Source organism: Cheilinus undulatus, linkage group 23 (genome assembly GCF_018320785.1).
Source record: "Cheilinus undulatus linkage group 23, ASM1832078v1, whole genome shotgun sequence".
NCBI classification, from domain to species: domain Eukaryota; kingdom Metazoa; phylum Chordata; class Actinopteri; order Labriformes; family Labridae; genus Cheilinus; species Cheilinus undulatus.
The window spans coordinates 2,340,482-2,354,224 of record NC_054887.1 but is presented as its reverse complement, the minus strand read 5'-3'; the positions used below and the strand labels follow the sequence as shown (position 1 = coordinate 2,354,224).

Genomic DNA, 13,743 nt, shown 5'->3' with positions numbered 1-13,743 from the left:
TTGATTTGTGGCGGAAGTGTGTCGAATGTTGTATAAGGAAATTCAGGTGAGGATTGATGACACAGTTCAGCGACACGTCAACCACACGGAAGCAGGTCTCTGTGCAGGCAGCAGCAGAAACACTGGTCCAAGGACTGCAGTCTATCTAAAATGGGTAAGCATCTTAAAATATATCATTATTATGTGTTTTATAATGGATATCTCTAACTTATATACTTTTAAATGATGTGCTATCGGTATTTATCCGCCTGTTTAGATAACACGCAGTGCGCCTGTTGCCGACTAGCCTCGTTAGCTAATGTTTGCTAATATAGGGGATGCCGTAAATCTAATACCTGTGGTGTTCAGATGAGGACAGCTACCTAACACATAGCTGATGTGCTTTTTGATGGCTTGTTTTATTGCATCTACATACTGGACTAAATAAAACCTGAGAATAAGGAGGAAGTCTTCAGTTAAATCCATCATTTCTAGATCTAAGCTAACCTGTCCGACCTCTGCAGAGACCCGGAGAGGCCACTCTGGAGACTCCAGGACAGGAACTGGGTTCAGACAGACACTGTTATTTATCAGTACACAGAGGGTTCATGAAGAACAGGGTAAACACATCCACCAAGCCCGCTCACATGTGCCCCCCTTGTGTCTCTCCAGGTGGTTTCATTAGTATCTTTTCGGGCCTTTTTGGCTCCCGGGAGATGAGGATTCTGATCCTGGGACTGGACGGCGCAGGGAAAACCACCATCCTGTACCGTCTGCAGGTTGGAGAGGTGGTCACCACTATTCCCAGTATGTACTGGTTACATGTCCTCTTCAGAGTTTTAACACCCTGTTATTTCGTTTAGATCTTTTTGCCATTGAACCGATGATCTATTATAGGACAGTGCTGTGAGAACTGGTATGGTAACTGGTGATTATGAGTTGAGTTGTTGGACCAGTAACCCTGCAGGCAGCTGTGGGCCTGGATAGGGCATATGTAAAGGCAACCAGTCTGGTTAGACTGGCTTTTGCTCACAATCCATCTATGACTTGTTAATGTCAGCGAGGACAGCTGTGATGGGGAAGAATGAGAAACCTGAACGTGTTTGGAGGGTAGTCAATTTCTCAACAGTGTGATTTTCAGGAGCACCAGACTTTTGTACTTAAGTAAAAGCATGCTAATTTTGATAAAACTTACTGAAGTAGAAGTAAAAGTAGTGGTCTATACATCTGCATAAATAAAAGTTAAAGTCAGTCATTGAAAGTTTACTCAGCTGTTTTTGATTCCCATGTGACATCTGACCTCTCCTTGATGTGTAGTAACTACTAGAGAATATGAATCTCCAACCAGGTTGGTTATCCTAAAGTAGGGGTGTCAAACTCAAGGCCCGGGGGGCCCGATCCGGCCCTTGGAACAGTTATACCAGGCCCAAAAGAGCATATCATATCATATTATGATAGCTGGCCCACCAGTGTAAGGTCTGCAGATTTCCTCCAGCATGAAAATATAAATGTAACCCTAATGATTCCAAAAATCCTTGTTAACTTATGAAAACGTTAAAAATAAAGAGTAAAAATAATTACATATAAAGTCAGGAATTTGTGTTTTCATCAATTTACATCTCACAATTACTGCTTAAACTTACAATTTTGACTTTTCATTTAATATGTTGACCTTTTAAATTCACAAGTTTACATTTAAAGTCATTGTTTGACCCCTTAAACTCAGGATTTTTAATTTTAACTCATATTATGGCATTTTCAACCCATGATCTTAAATTTGATATCAAATTTTGTGCTTTTAAACTGAAGATTTTTATTTTTACAACTAAGATCAAATTGTGTCTCATATTTTGACCTTAAAAACTCATGATTTGGAATTTTATCTCATATTTTGACCTTTTTAATTCATGATTTTGAGTTTATTTCCTTTGAGTTTCTTGAGTTTTGACTTTTAATTTCCTTTTTTGACTTTAAACTAATAAGTTTGACTTTCTGTCTCGGGTTTTGAGTCTTTAAACTTACCATTTAGACTTTTTTTCAATCTCAAAATCATTCATCATCAGTGCCAAGTTTTTTCCCCATAATTAATTGAGGGTGAAAATGAGGTTTACAGTTTGTGGTTAAACGTTGACCCTGTTAGGCTCTCAGGTTAGACCTAAGTTCAGAATCCAGCCCCTGCTGTGAGTTTGACCCCCCAGCATTACAGTTTCAGTTTAATCTAAGCACTGAGATCCCAACAGGAGCTCTTCTAGTACAAACAGAGCTAGATGATGATGCCAACAATGAGCAAACAATGAGCACGGTTCTCATTAAAGGCAGAGCAAACACGACTGAAGCTACATTTGCCTATGCTAATGACGAGCCTGCCAACATACTCGCTCCTGTTTGTAACACAGCATACAGGGCAACACTGAATAATAAAGGATTTGTTCACAATGCAGAACAGAGAGAGGGAGTATCTCTCATCCATGCTGTTGAACATTCAAGAGCACTACTGCATTTGGTGTCGTTATTGCATTGATATAAACAGGGAGACATGCAGGAAAGGAGCCACAGGCCGGACTTGAACCTCATACATGGGGCGCGCTTTAACCACTAGGCCACCTGTGCCTCTAATTTGGTTTTTAATGTTTACTTTTTTTACTCAGTGCTTAAAGGTTTTTAAGACCAATACTTCCCCCCGTATGTATTTAAGTAAAAGTAGTGGTTTTAAAAGGTACATAAAAAGTGCAAGTACATAAAAATGTTCTCAATTACAGTAATTTGAGTAAATGGGTTTAGTTACTTCCTACCCTCACATGCTGCAGTTTTGATTGGAAAGATTCGCATGTATGTTCTCCAGTCATACCTAAAGGCAGGAGGGAAAGTATGCAAATCAAACTCCTTCTCCCTTCAAACATAAGGGAAGATTCAGTTTTCATTGTTTTATTCCTTCATCAGGCAAATCTGTTTTTAGTGACCCTTCATGTCTTCTATTCTATGAAGCTTTTTAGTGCTCCTCTTTGGCCACCTGTGTTGAGGAGCATGTATGAACTGTCCAAAACAATATGCATAGGTTTATTTCAATCATATCTGATGTAAATGTATGCAGTTATTTCCTCCAGTAAGGACTGTTTAATGTCTCTTTTTGACAGAGGATTTACTGTGTGCCTTACAGCTCATGATCCTTGATTTTCTGCTCTTAAATGTTTCTCTGCTTTAACAGAATTTCAAATAATAGAAAGGACAATATTGATGGGTCCTTTCCTCATATATATTTGCATGTTTACCACCGAAGTGCTAATTACTACAAAGGGATCTATGACAGCTTCAACTCTCCTTAAATACACGCCATTGTTTATTTAATGCTATTAAATCATCAAGAAAGAGAACCATTTATTTAGAATATGCAGTAAAAAATCTAATTTTCAAATTAAATCACAATGAATCCATCATATGTTCTTGGAGAATTGTCTTCAATGACTTACCAATCTGATATTTCTGTATTTTTTATGCTAGATTCTCAAAAGTAGTCTCACATTCAGTTTGTTTTCACATAAGAAAGCCTGAAACTATAAATCAAGGTTGTTTTGCTGAGCAGAAACTCCATGGTGTTCATTCAGATTAATGTCTAAAATAAACACAAGATATTTCAAATATCCATAGGATAGGAAGCCCTAAACCCCATGATGTCCTTAACATTGGCCTGTTGTTGACAAGTCCACCATGATGATGGCCAGCAAAAAGCCACCATTTCACCAGTTATCAAACAAGAACTTTCCTTCTGCATTGTGTTTTTAGTTACACCTCCAGGGGGCTGAATTAGGGGGCTAGCTTATGCTTTGTCAGTCACTTTGTTCTTTTTGATTTCTCCCTGTAAAGCAATCGGCTTCAACGTGGAGACGGTCACATACAGGAACCTGAAGTTCCAGGTGTGGGATCTGGGAGGACAGACAAGCATCAGGTAAGCGGAGGTGGAGGTGGGAGTTTGCTAAGGAGTGCCCAGGAATGTGTGAAATCCAGCTCTGAAAGACCTCTGTGTTTGACCATCATGGCATCCTTGCTGATGGACCTTTTCTTCTTCTACCCATCCTACTCTCTTTCTTTTTACCTCCATGACTCCTCTCTCTGCCCAACAGGCCGTATTGGCGGTGCTACTACTCAAACACAGATGCAGTCATCTACGTTGTTGACAGCAGCGACCGTGACAGGATGGGCATTTCAAAGTCTGAGCTGGTGGCGATGTTGGAGGTAAGAGCACTCTTATAAATAAAAGTATTTTAGTCTACTGCCACCATGAGGGCATATCATTCATTTGTGCAACAGTGGGTTTCTGAAAACACTTGAAATTTAATCTCAAACTGGTGGGAACTAAAAGTTTCTTTAAAAATTCCTGTGTCTCACTACAAAGCTCTGTGAAATTGCATAGCTTATTCCATAGCAGCCTTTCCTGAACTTCAGTATGCCAGGACCATTAAAAACCACTGTGCAACCATAATATTATTAATATTATATTTATTTATTTATCATATTTTTGTTACATAATCAGGGATACATTAACATTGATTGAAATGCTGCTATATATTTTGTTTTATTTAGGCCCTTAAAAGTCACTCAAATTATTTTTTCTGATCTCTGTGTCTATAAACATACGTTGTGTCCTGACAAACTCTTTCCAAGTAGCATTAATGTCTCTGAAGACATTGATACATCCTAAAAGTCACTTGTCAGGCTTTTCTAGCAAAAATATCTGCCCCTGGCCTCTCACCCACCCACCCCCTCCACCTTTCAGAAAATGTGTACTGAAACGAGCCATTCTTAGATTTCCCCTCATGATGTCATGTGGGGAGTTAGCCCCGCCCCCAGGTTCATTTGGCCCTCCCTGCTTAGAAGAAAGTTCCTCTCCTGATCTTATCAAATCAACAGTTTTGCTAAAGTTTATTCTTGTCATGGTATCCTAGAGACAAAAATGGGCAAAAGTGTTTAAAAAAAAAAAAAAAGGTTAAACCTGACAAAAATGTGTCCAAATGGCACAAATGAGTTAAAAGTGACAGAAGCCAGCAGAAAAAAGGGTGAAATAGGAACGAGTGGCAAGTAAAGGCAGAAGTGGTAGAAAAAAAAAGGTTAAACCTGACAAAAATGTGTTTTAAAATGGTAAAAATTAGTTGAAAGTGAGAGAAGCCAGCAGAAAAAGTGGTGAAACAGGAGTGGAAAGAGGCAAAATGTGTTTAAAGTGGCAAAACTGGGTTAACAGGCAAAAAGAACAGGCAGAAGGTAGGAAAAAGGTCAAGAGTGGCAAAAGGGATGAATGGGTAAGAAGTGCACAAAATAAGTGGCCAGAATGGGTGGAAAAGGTGGTTAAAGGGGGTTAAACTTTGCACAAATAAATAGTTTTAACATCAGAACCTAATTATAGCCCGTTACTTTTTAGCTCCAAAGTGAGAGAACTGTTAGCCAGGATGCTAGCACTAATGCTACATGCATTAACATCATCAAAAAAAGTCACAACTGGGGAGGACCCATTCTCTGGGTTTTCAGGGGCCTAGCCCATACCGTGAGCAGGCCAGATCACCAGTTAATCCAGTGATCACAAATGTGATTTTATTTTATGTTCTTTTATTTCTGTTATTGTAAATGACCTATCGGCCCACCTACAGTACCTCTGAGAACCTCGGTGGGCCTTGGCTCACACTTTGGGAAGTATTAAAAGCTGAGTATTTAAAATATAATCATTAATAATAGATGATTTTTTTTAATTAATCTAAATTCATTGATGTAACTGGTTCAGAAATACTTGTTGTATCTGTTATTCTGTTATAATTCCAAAGACGTTTTTAAAAATGCCTGCGTGTCTGAGTGTAATTTTACGATCTGATGTCTCTCCAGGAGGAGGAGCTGAAGAAAGCTATTCTGGTGGTATTTGCCAACAAACAGGATATGGACCAGGCGATGACGCCCACTGAGGTGGCCACTGCACTCGGCCTCCCCGCTCTTAAAGACAGAAAATGGCAGATCTTCAAGATCTCGGCTCTAAAAGGCCAAGGCCTTGATGAGGCAATGGACTGGTAGGCTTCATGGGAGAAATGTGACACCTTCAGTATGAAGACATGTTGCTCAATGCTTTATCTGCTCTCTGTTTACTTAGACTGTATTGTGTTTGCTTTGTCCTCATAGGCTGGTGGAATCGCTGAGGAATCGGCAGTAAACGCCCACGCCCATTGTGTACATACTCCTGACCTTTGACCCTTCTGTATGAAGCCTTGCACCTGACCCCTCCTCACTGGACCAGTGACTGCACCCATCCCCACCTGAAGCCTTGGCCAAGCCCCCCCAATGCCTAACGCCTTCTAAGCCTGGGACTTGAACTGAAGGCTGCAGTAATGTCTGGACTGAAAACACACACAGCCTCATCCCTCCCAACACCAGTGGAAGTTTTCTAGAGCTCTGTGACTTTGGTGATGGATGGGTGACATTAGCATCTCTGTGTAAGTGTTACAGTACTAAGTAACAGGCCTGTGAAATGTTTCTAGTTTTTTGACTCCATTTACACACTGTAAACAGCTTTAATGTGTTAGGAATCATAAATAAACTTTTGAAAAGGTAATCCATGCTGACCAGAAATGAGATGTCTCTGTCAGCCCGCGTGGCAGCTGGCGTTCTCCACTCCCAGACGAATGAAGTCACTGGTGTGTAGATGTGCAGTCGTTAACGGGCGCTGCTGCCTGAAGAAAGGTGCAATGAAAGTCCACCAGGAGGCAGCGTCTCCAAATGAAGACAAAAACCCTCTCTTCTGACCATACCTCTGATAACTGTCTGCTGATGCTTTACTTTGAGAAATCACAACTCCTCATCCTCTAAATGTACTCTGGCCAAGTGTTACTGCAGCCTGGGCTGTTTTTGTAAATCTTTGAAAAATGTCATTTGCTTCTTTTTTTTTCTCCTCCCTCTGTTTTGTTGTGTGCTTCTTTTTTTAAAAAGTAGTTTGTTAGTTAAAAGCCTTTTCTCATTGAGATCCTTGAGTACAGCTTGGCGTATTAGTTCTTTAGTTACTGAACACTAAGTGTATGCTCAGTTTTATGGTTGCATATTTATATCTGCCTGTACAGTGAAAATGATTCTCAGTAAAGATTGCTATCAGTGATTGTATCTTTGTATTTGGTGCATCAACAGGAGATGGTCATTAAAAATGTCAGATCTCTTTATTATAAAACGTCATACATTCAACTGTACAGAATAGAAAAGGACAACTCTACACATTCACAGCAGAACAAAGATTTAGTCTGCAATGGAAATACAACGACCTACACAGGCATCCGACAGTCAAATGTCTCATTTCTATTTCCTTTTACACACTCTAGGACAGTGGTCATCAACTGGCGGCCCGGGGGCCACGTCAGGCCCTCCACAGCTTCCCATCAGGACCCCTCCCCCCCGAGATTAAATTCAGAAAATATGCAGAGGAAAATATATGTTCAGGGTACTTCTTTCAAAACAAAACTTAAACAGCCATTAAAATAGTCCTTAAAACAGTTAAATGTGTTATGAATAAACATATAGTCAATTTCTTTAGCCAGCCAATGATAAGCAAATATGATGAATGATAAACAGCAACTCATCAGCGTATTGGTGAGTAAAGCTGCATTTTCTTAATCAACTTTCCACTTTAGGATCTTTAAGGGTAGCACTTCATTTAAGAAGGCCCTGGTTACCTTGTCATTTCACAGAATAAGACAGTGATTTTGTAGTAATAAGTTGGTATTTTATCATGAACTCGATAATATTAGGGAAGCATTTCCCTAGTTATCATGTATAAATTGCCACAAGATCCATCTAATATTGGAGCAATTCTCGGGTAATTAGCTGGTATTTTACCTAACGCTAACCCTAGTAATATTGGAGCAATTCTCTGGTAATTAGGTGGTATTTTACCTTACACTAACCCTAGTAGTATTGGAGCAATTCTCGGGTAATTAGGTGGTATTTTACCTTACACTAACCCTAGTAATATTGGAGCAATTCTCGGGTAATTAGCTGGTATTTTACCTAACGCTAACCCTAGTAATATTGGAGCAGTTCTCTGGGAATTAGGTGGTATTTTACCTAACGCTAACCCTAGTAATATTGGAGCAGTTCTCTGGTAATTAGCTGGTATTTTACCTTACACTAACCCTAGTAATATTGGAGCAATTCTCGGGTAATTAGCTGGTATTTTACCTAACGCTAACCCTAGTAATATTGGAGCAGTTCTCTGGTAATTAGCTGGTATTTTACCTTACACTAACCCTAGTAATATTGGAGCAGTTCTCTGGTAATTAGGTGGTATTTTACCTTACACTAACCCTAGTAATATTGGAGCAATTCTCTGGTAATTAGGTGGTATTTTACCTTACACTAACCCTAGTAATATTGGAGCAATTCTCGGATAATTAGCTGGTATTTTACCTAACGCTAACCCTAGTAATATTGGAGCAGTTCTCTGGTAATTAGGTGGTATTTTACCTAACGTTAACCCTAGTAGTATTGGAGCAGTTCTCTGGTAATTAGGTGGTATTTTACCTTACACTAACCTTAGTAATATTGGAGCAGTTCTCTGGTAATTAGGTTGTATTTTACCTTACACTAACCTTAGTAATATTGGAGCAGTTCTCTGGTAATTAGGTTGTATTTTACCTTACACTAACCCTAGTAATATTGGAGCATTTCTCTGGTAATTAGGTGGTATTTTACCTAACGCTAACCCTAGTAATATTGGAGCTATTCTCTGGTAATTAGGTGGTATTTTACCTAACGCTAACCCTAGTAATATTGGAGCTATTCTCTGGTAATTAGGTGGTATTTTACCTAACGCTAACCCTAGTAATATTGGAGCTATTCTCTGGTAATTAGGTGGTATTTTACCTGACGCTAACCCTAGTAATATTGGAGCAGTTCTCTGGTAATTTGGCAGTATTTTACCTAATCTTAACCCCTGTAATATCAGGACAATTTTCTGGTAATTAGGTGGTATTTTAGCTAGCAAGTAAAGTCAGTAAGTAAAATAATTCCTTGTAACTTTTAGTTATTTTTAGGGATACAGGATTAGGGTAAGAGTAAAATACCACCTAATTGTCCGAGAATTGCCAAAGCATTATGAGGAATTACTTGTTAATCATTACATTTATACTAGGGAAATACTTCCTTAATGTTACCATTTTTCAAAGTTATGTTTAGTAAAATGCCAACAAGTTAACTTATAACAAGGTAAATCTCACCTTATTCTTGAGAAATTACTAGATAATTACACTTGCTAATATAAAAAGACCTGTTACTGCACATTTTTCCACCAAACACTGCACAGTATATTGGTGTCAAACCCAGTAATGGACAACATGACGACTCCAGAAATACGTACCAAAAATATCTCATCTGTCCTTGTGGCTGGCTGCAGGATAGCTGATCAGGACTGACCTCAAAAATGGTTTACGTTTAAAGATTATAAAACTATTCAAACAGAAATATGTTAACACACCAAAATCTTCATTTATTTCTGTAAATGTGAAAGTCCGGCCAGTAAAGTGTCCATCAGGAAAAAAAGCTGGCCCTTGTATGAATTTTGTTGATGACCACTGTATTACAGGATGTTAGATATCTAACATCAGAGATGGATACGGTTATTTTCATGGTTCAAATGTGATTCACAAATTCCGAGGGTAAAAATCCATCATCTTTCCTGATTGGCTGTGGTTTTTTCTTTGTCAAAATGTCTGCGTAGTACCCCTTTATTTCACATACTTTATTAAGACTTGAATCTGAGGCCATGGCAGCCCACAAGATCAGATGTCGTGAGTCTATCATCCAAGCGTCCTTGATAAGGCTCACTTCACCATGGCCAGGTCTTTGAGAGCATGACTCCGGTGTTTCTTGGCTTTATACCCCGGCCGGAGGAACTCGATCTTTCTCTTCTTGGCTTCAATTTTGTTCTTGTGCTTCTTGAGTTTCTTCTTGGCTGCGATGTCTGGGTTTGCTACGGCCTGGTTCAACAAAAAAAGTCGTTTTAAAGTATTCAGGAATAAAGTTGTATCTCATGTTTCTGTGAATGTATTTCAGTGTCAGTCCTACCTGCATGGCTCTGTGCCGTTTGCGTGCCGCTCGCCGCTGTGAAAACTCCTTCTGGACAGCAGAGAAGGCCAGAGAAAATCTTTCCAACCCAACCTGCTTCTTTAGCAGCTCTATCAGCTCTTGGGCCAGGTTCTTCAGTGTGGGATCTGGACATGGAGAGTGCAGGATTCAGTGTCACTTCCATCAGTGTTTTGTAAATTTTCATTTTTGCATTTTAAGAAAGTTACCTTGGTCTGCATAGGTGCTGTCCAGCTCCCTGTACAGCGGAGTAATGATTGTGGTCAGATAAGGCCCGAGCCGTTCCTTTCCAAGGTCCATGGCCATCGCTCCGAGGAACTTAAACACACATGTTCTCTGTGGGCAAGCATGGACAGGGAGAGGTTAAAATCAGAAGTCAGGGAAATACACAGATGAAGCTATCACATTTTTGATATTTAGGAAGGAAGAGTTTCATTTAAGGTGAAACATACAACACATCAGCTCCATCCATACACCGACAGAGGCTGTAGCCAAGCAGTGCAATCACCTTTAGACATGATGGCCAGTAGGGGGCAGCATCAGAGAGAAGTAAACAAACACCTTGGGATATAAGTTTAATATTAAATCCTGTTTAATCTTTGCTATGGTCCTCCAAAGGAAACAACTGTTTTGTTTTTGTTAATTCTCTGGTGCGCTAATTTCAAAAGTATGCATTTAGCCCAATTTTGGACTGAGAACGCCGTTTATAGTGGATGAATCTGAGAGGATTTACTGGAAAAGCTCTAAAATGCTAATGTCAGCAGAGAGACTGAATTAAACACAGTCAGGTTTGGGTGAGTTAAACAACAATAACACCAAAGAGCTAGAAGAAGTTAAGTTTTTGTTGGTATTTTCTTGTGGATCATCGCTCCTGAGGGACCCGTTCATATGAAAAATGTGACTCATTCACATAAAAATGTTATAGAAAACTCTTTTCTTTCACAAGCTTTAGATATAAATGTGAGAAACATGAATGTAAAGGATAAAACAGTATTTCAGAGTTTAAAGGGGACATATTGACCCCTTTAAACCAGGTTTATATCGGTCTCAGAAGTCCCCAAAACATGCCTGTAAAGCCTACTGCTGAAAAACACACTCCAGTATTGGATTTTTGTATGTCTGTTTCAGCCCTGCTCAGAACGAGCTGTTTCTGTGTCTGTAGCTTTAAATGTAAATGATCTGTCTGACTCCGCCCCTCTTGGGAAATGGGTGTGGCTTAATGGATGTGGCTCTCCTGATCCTGAGAGGAGGATCAGGAGAAGAGGGTGGAACTTTCTGCCAAGCATGGTGGGCCAACCAAACCTGGTGGCGGGGCGAACGCCCCACATGACATCATGAGGGAAAAATCTGAGAATGGCTTTTTTTTTGCACACATTTTCTGAAAGATGGAGAGAAAGAGGGGGGAAGGAAATGGATTTTTCTGATTTTTGGGGGGAATGTAGACAGGCCAGGGGCACATGTTTTTGTTAGAAAAGCCTGAAAAAGATATTTTTTCATAATATGTCCCCTTTTTGAAGTCCTGAAGTCTTGTTAATGGTCTACTTAGCACAAGAAGTAAGGAAATTTGGTCGATTATTTCTCTGTTGTAACAATGCTTTTTTGTCAACAAATCAATCTTGTTGGTGAGCCTGTTTGGCAGAGGCGGAGAAGATTTGGAACATTTTCCACAGACCAACCCTCATCCTCAGCTCTGCTGCCCATCCCACAAATGTATGTTCCTTACAAATGTGGCTCCATTTAAAAGGGAAAAAACAGGCTTACAACACAATAAGATTTGTTGCCAAGAAGCATTGTTACAACAAAGATATAATCTGTCAAACACGAATTTACCTACTTCTTGAGCTGAGTTCAGATAAAAAGATAACTCTAAACTCTGGTCTCCTTGGTTCCAGTTTACCTTCAGGGGGATTTTCGGAGTGTACGCCGCCTCTCTCTTGGCCATTAGCGACAGCTTCTTCATCAACCACAGCAGTGAAGGAGGCTTATCATCCTTATCATCCTCTTCCTCCTCTTTCTCTTCTGTCTCTTCCATCTCCTCTTCGCCCTCCTCCTCTTCATTGCCGTTCTCTCTCTGCTCTTCTTCCTCTTTGGTTTCCTCCTGACAGGAAGTGACATCAGACTCGGGGGAGATGAGATAGATCACCTTACCCACAAACAGTAAGTTCTTGATAACCTGTAGGCAGAGGAGGATGCGTGTTATTCATGTCTAATGTGAGATTTGGACTTTACTTCATGTCTGGACTTTGTTTTACCTGCTCTCCTGATGCTGTGTCAAGGAACTTGGACTGAAGCTGATGACAGAAGGATAACGCCAACTCTCTCATCTGAATGCAGCAAAGAAGAAAAGAACGTTAACAACGATCAGTTTAAGATGCAAACACTCGGTACAGGAGATGGCTTGGTCCTTGGCCTGACCTTCTTGTCCAGGTTGCTGGTGATGAAGGCCGTGGCGGCTGGCGGAGCTGCAGCTTCTCCTCCCTCTCCTCTCCAAACAGCGACCAGCTGCTCGGCCTGATGAGTCGCAAACAGCTGACCAAAGAGCTGCGAGGCTGTGAGCCACACCCAGCAGTGAGGGTAGCGCAGATGGGCCTCAATGTGACCTGTAGAAACACAGTTATAACAAGGTATAACTGCTCTAAATGTGTATGCATATGGATAAGGAGGTTGAACAGCACTTAGGAAACATTAAAAAAGTGAAGATTTCCTAGGAGGGCTAATAATTTCATCTTCATCTGTAGATAGGTATAATCCTGATCTGTGGGTCCTTTACCCCAGGTGCGATGTAAGGTGTCATTAGGCTTGTTGAGCTCCAGCAGGCCGCAGTATTTGCTCAGTTTGCTAATGAGTGTCAGAAAACTGAACAACAGCCTGTCAGCTCCTTTCTCCTCCTGCTCCTCCTCGATCTAAAACAGAAGAAGACTTCAGATGTTCTTCCTTCTTAGATTTTAAACCTGTTCTCAAAGATAAATCAAATAGGTCGTCTCACATCCTCAAAGTTGTCAGGATTTATCTCTTTCTCCAGTAGAGGCAGCAGGTCATCGAGACGACGGGCAAACTTCTCCTCCTCCACCTCGACGAACAGACCGCAGACCTGTGCTCCTAGACGCCTCAGACTGGCCTGGAACAAGGTTTAGAGATTATTCTACACGTACGGCACAGATCTTAAAGCTGAGATTTACCAACATCCTAAAGCAGGGTTCTCGACCGTTTCAACCCGCGACACCCTGGGGCCCAGCCAAACTGGGGGCCAGCAAAATCCTGGTCCATTATAAAGTTAAGCTGTGGTATTTTTTATTTAACCTGAATAATAACCACTCTTATCAAAGACACACATTTTTATCCATTCATGTAGTAAATTGCCCTCTTTAAAAATGTAAATGCTTTTGTAGAAAACAGAGTTAAAATACACTAAAACAGCTAAAATAGGTTACTAATGGCAAAAAAATGGTGGGAAAGGAGGTGATATTGGATTTTAAAAGTAGCAGAAATGGGTTAGAAATGACAAAAATTAGACGAAAGTGGCAAAATAACCCCCCAAAAAAGGCAAAAATTGGTTAAAGTGACAAAAATGGGCATATTATGTGGTAAAAGGGGATTCAAAAGTGGCTGAAATGGAATTCAATTGGCAAAAATAGGTGGAAATTTAGTGAAATGGTATGAAAATATATG

The 13,743-nt window shown here is 40.2% G+C and overlaps 2 protein-coding genes across 2 annotated transcripts in view; one reads left to right on the top strand and one right to left on the bottom strand.

Annotated features, from left to right (window-relative positions):
* Positions 1–22: 22 nt before the first annotated feature.
* Positions 23–7,099, top strand: arl1 (ADP-ribosylation factor-like 1). Its single transcript, XM_041781081.1, has 6 exons — positions 23–154; positions 652–786; positions 3,841–3,922; positions 4,098–4,209; positions 5,845–6,023; positions 6,133–7,099. The coding sequence occupies exons 1-6, from the start codon at positions 151–153 to the stop codon at positions 6,161–6,163; spliced, it is 543 nt and encodes a 180-aa protein (XP_041637015.1). The 5' UTR covers positions 23–150; the 3' UTR covers positions 6,164–7,099.
* A 94-nt stretch (positions 7,100–7,193) lies between these two features.
* Positions 7,194–13,743, bottom strand: part of utp20 (UTP20 small subunit processome component) — a 37,048-nt gene continuing 30,498 nt past the window's right edge. The window contains exons 54-61 of the mRNA XM_041781078.1: positions 13,061–13,192; positions 12,845–12,977; positions 12,490–12,674; positions 12,327–12,398; positions 11,972–12,247; positions 10,284–10,410; positions 10,057–10,202; positions 7,194–9,968 (exon numbers count right to left, since the gene is read on the bottom strand). Of these exons, the coding sequence (XP_041637012.1) occupies positions 9,813–9,968; positions 10,057–10,202; positions 10,284–10,410; positions 11,972–12,247; positions 12,327–12,398; positions 12,490–12,674; positions 12,845–12,977; positions 13,061–13,192 (1,227 nt within the window). The 3' untranslated portion in view covers positions 7,194–9,812. The remainder of the gene's footprint in view (positions 9,969–10,056; positions 10,203–10,283; positions 10,411–11,971; positions 12,248–12,326; positions 12,399–12,489; positions 12,675–12,844; positions 12,978–13,060; positions 13,193–13,743) is intronic.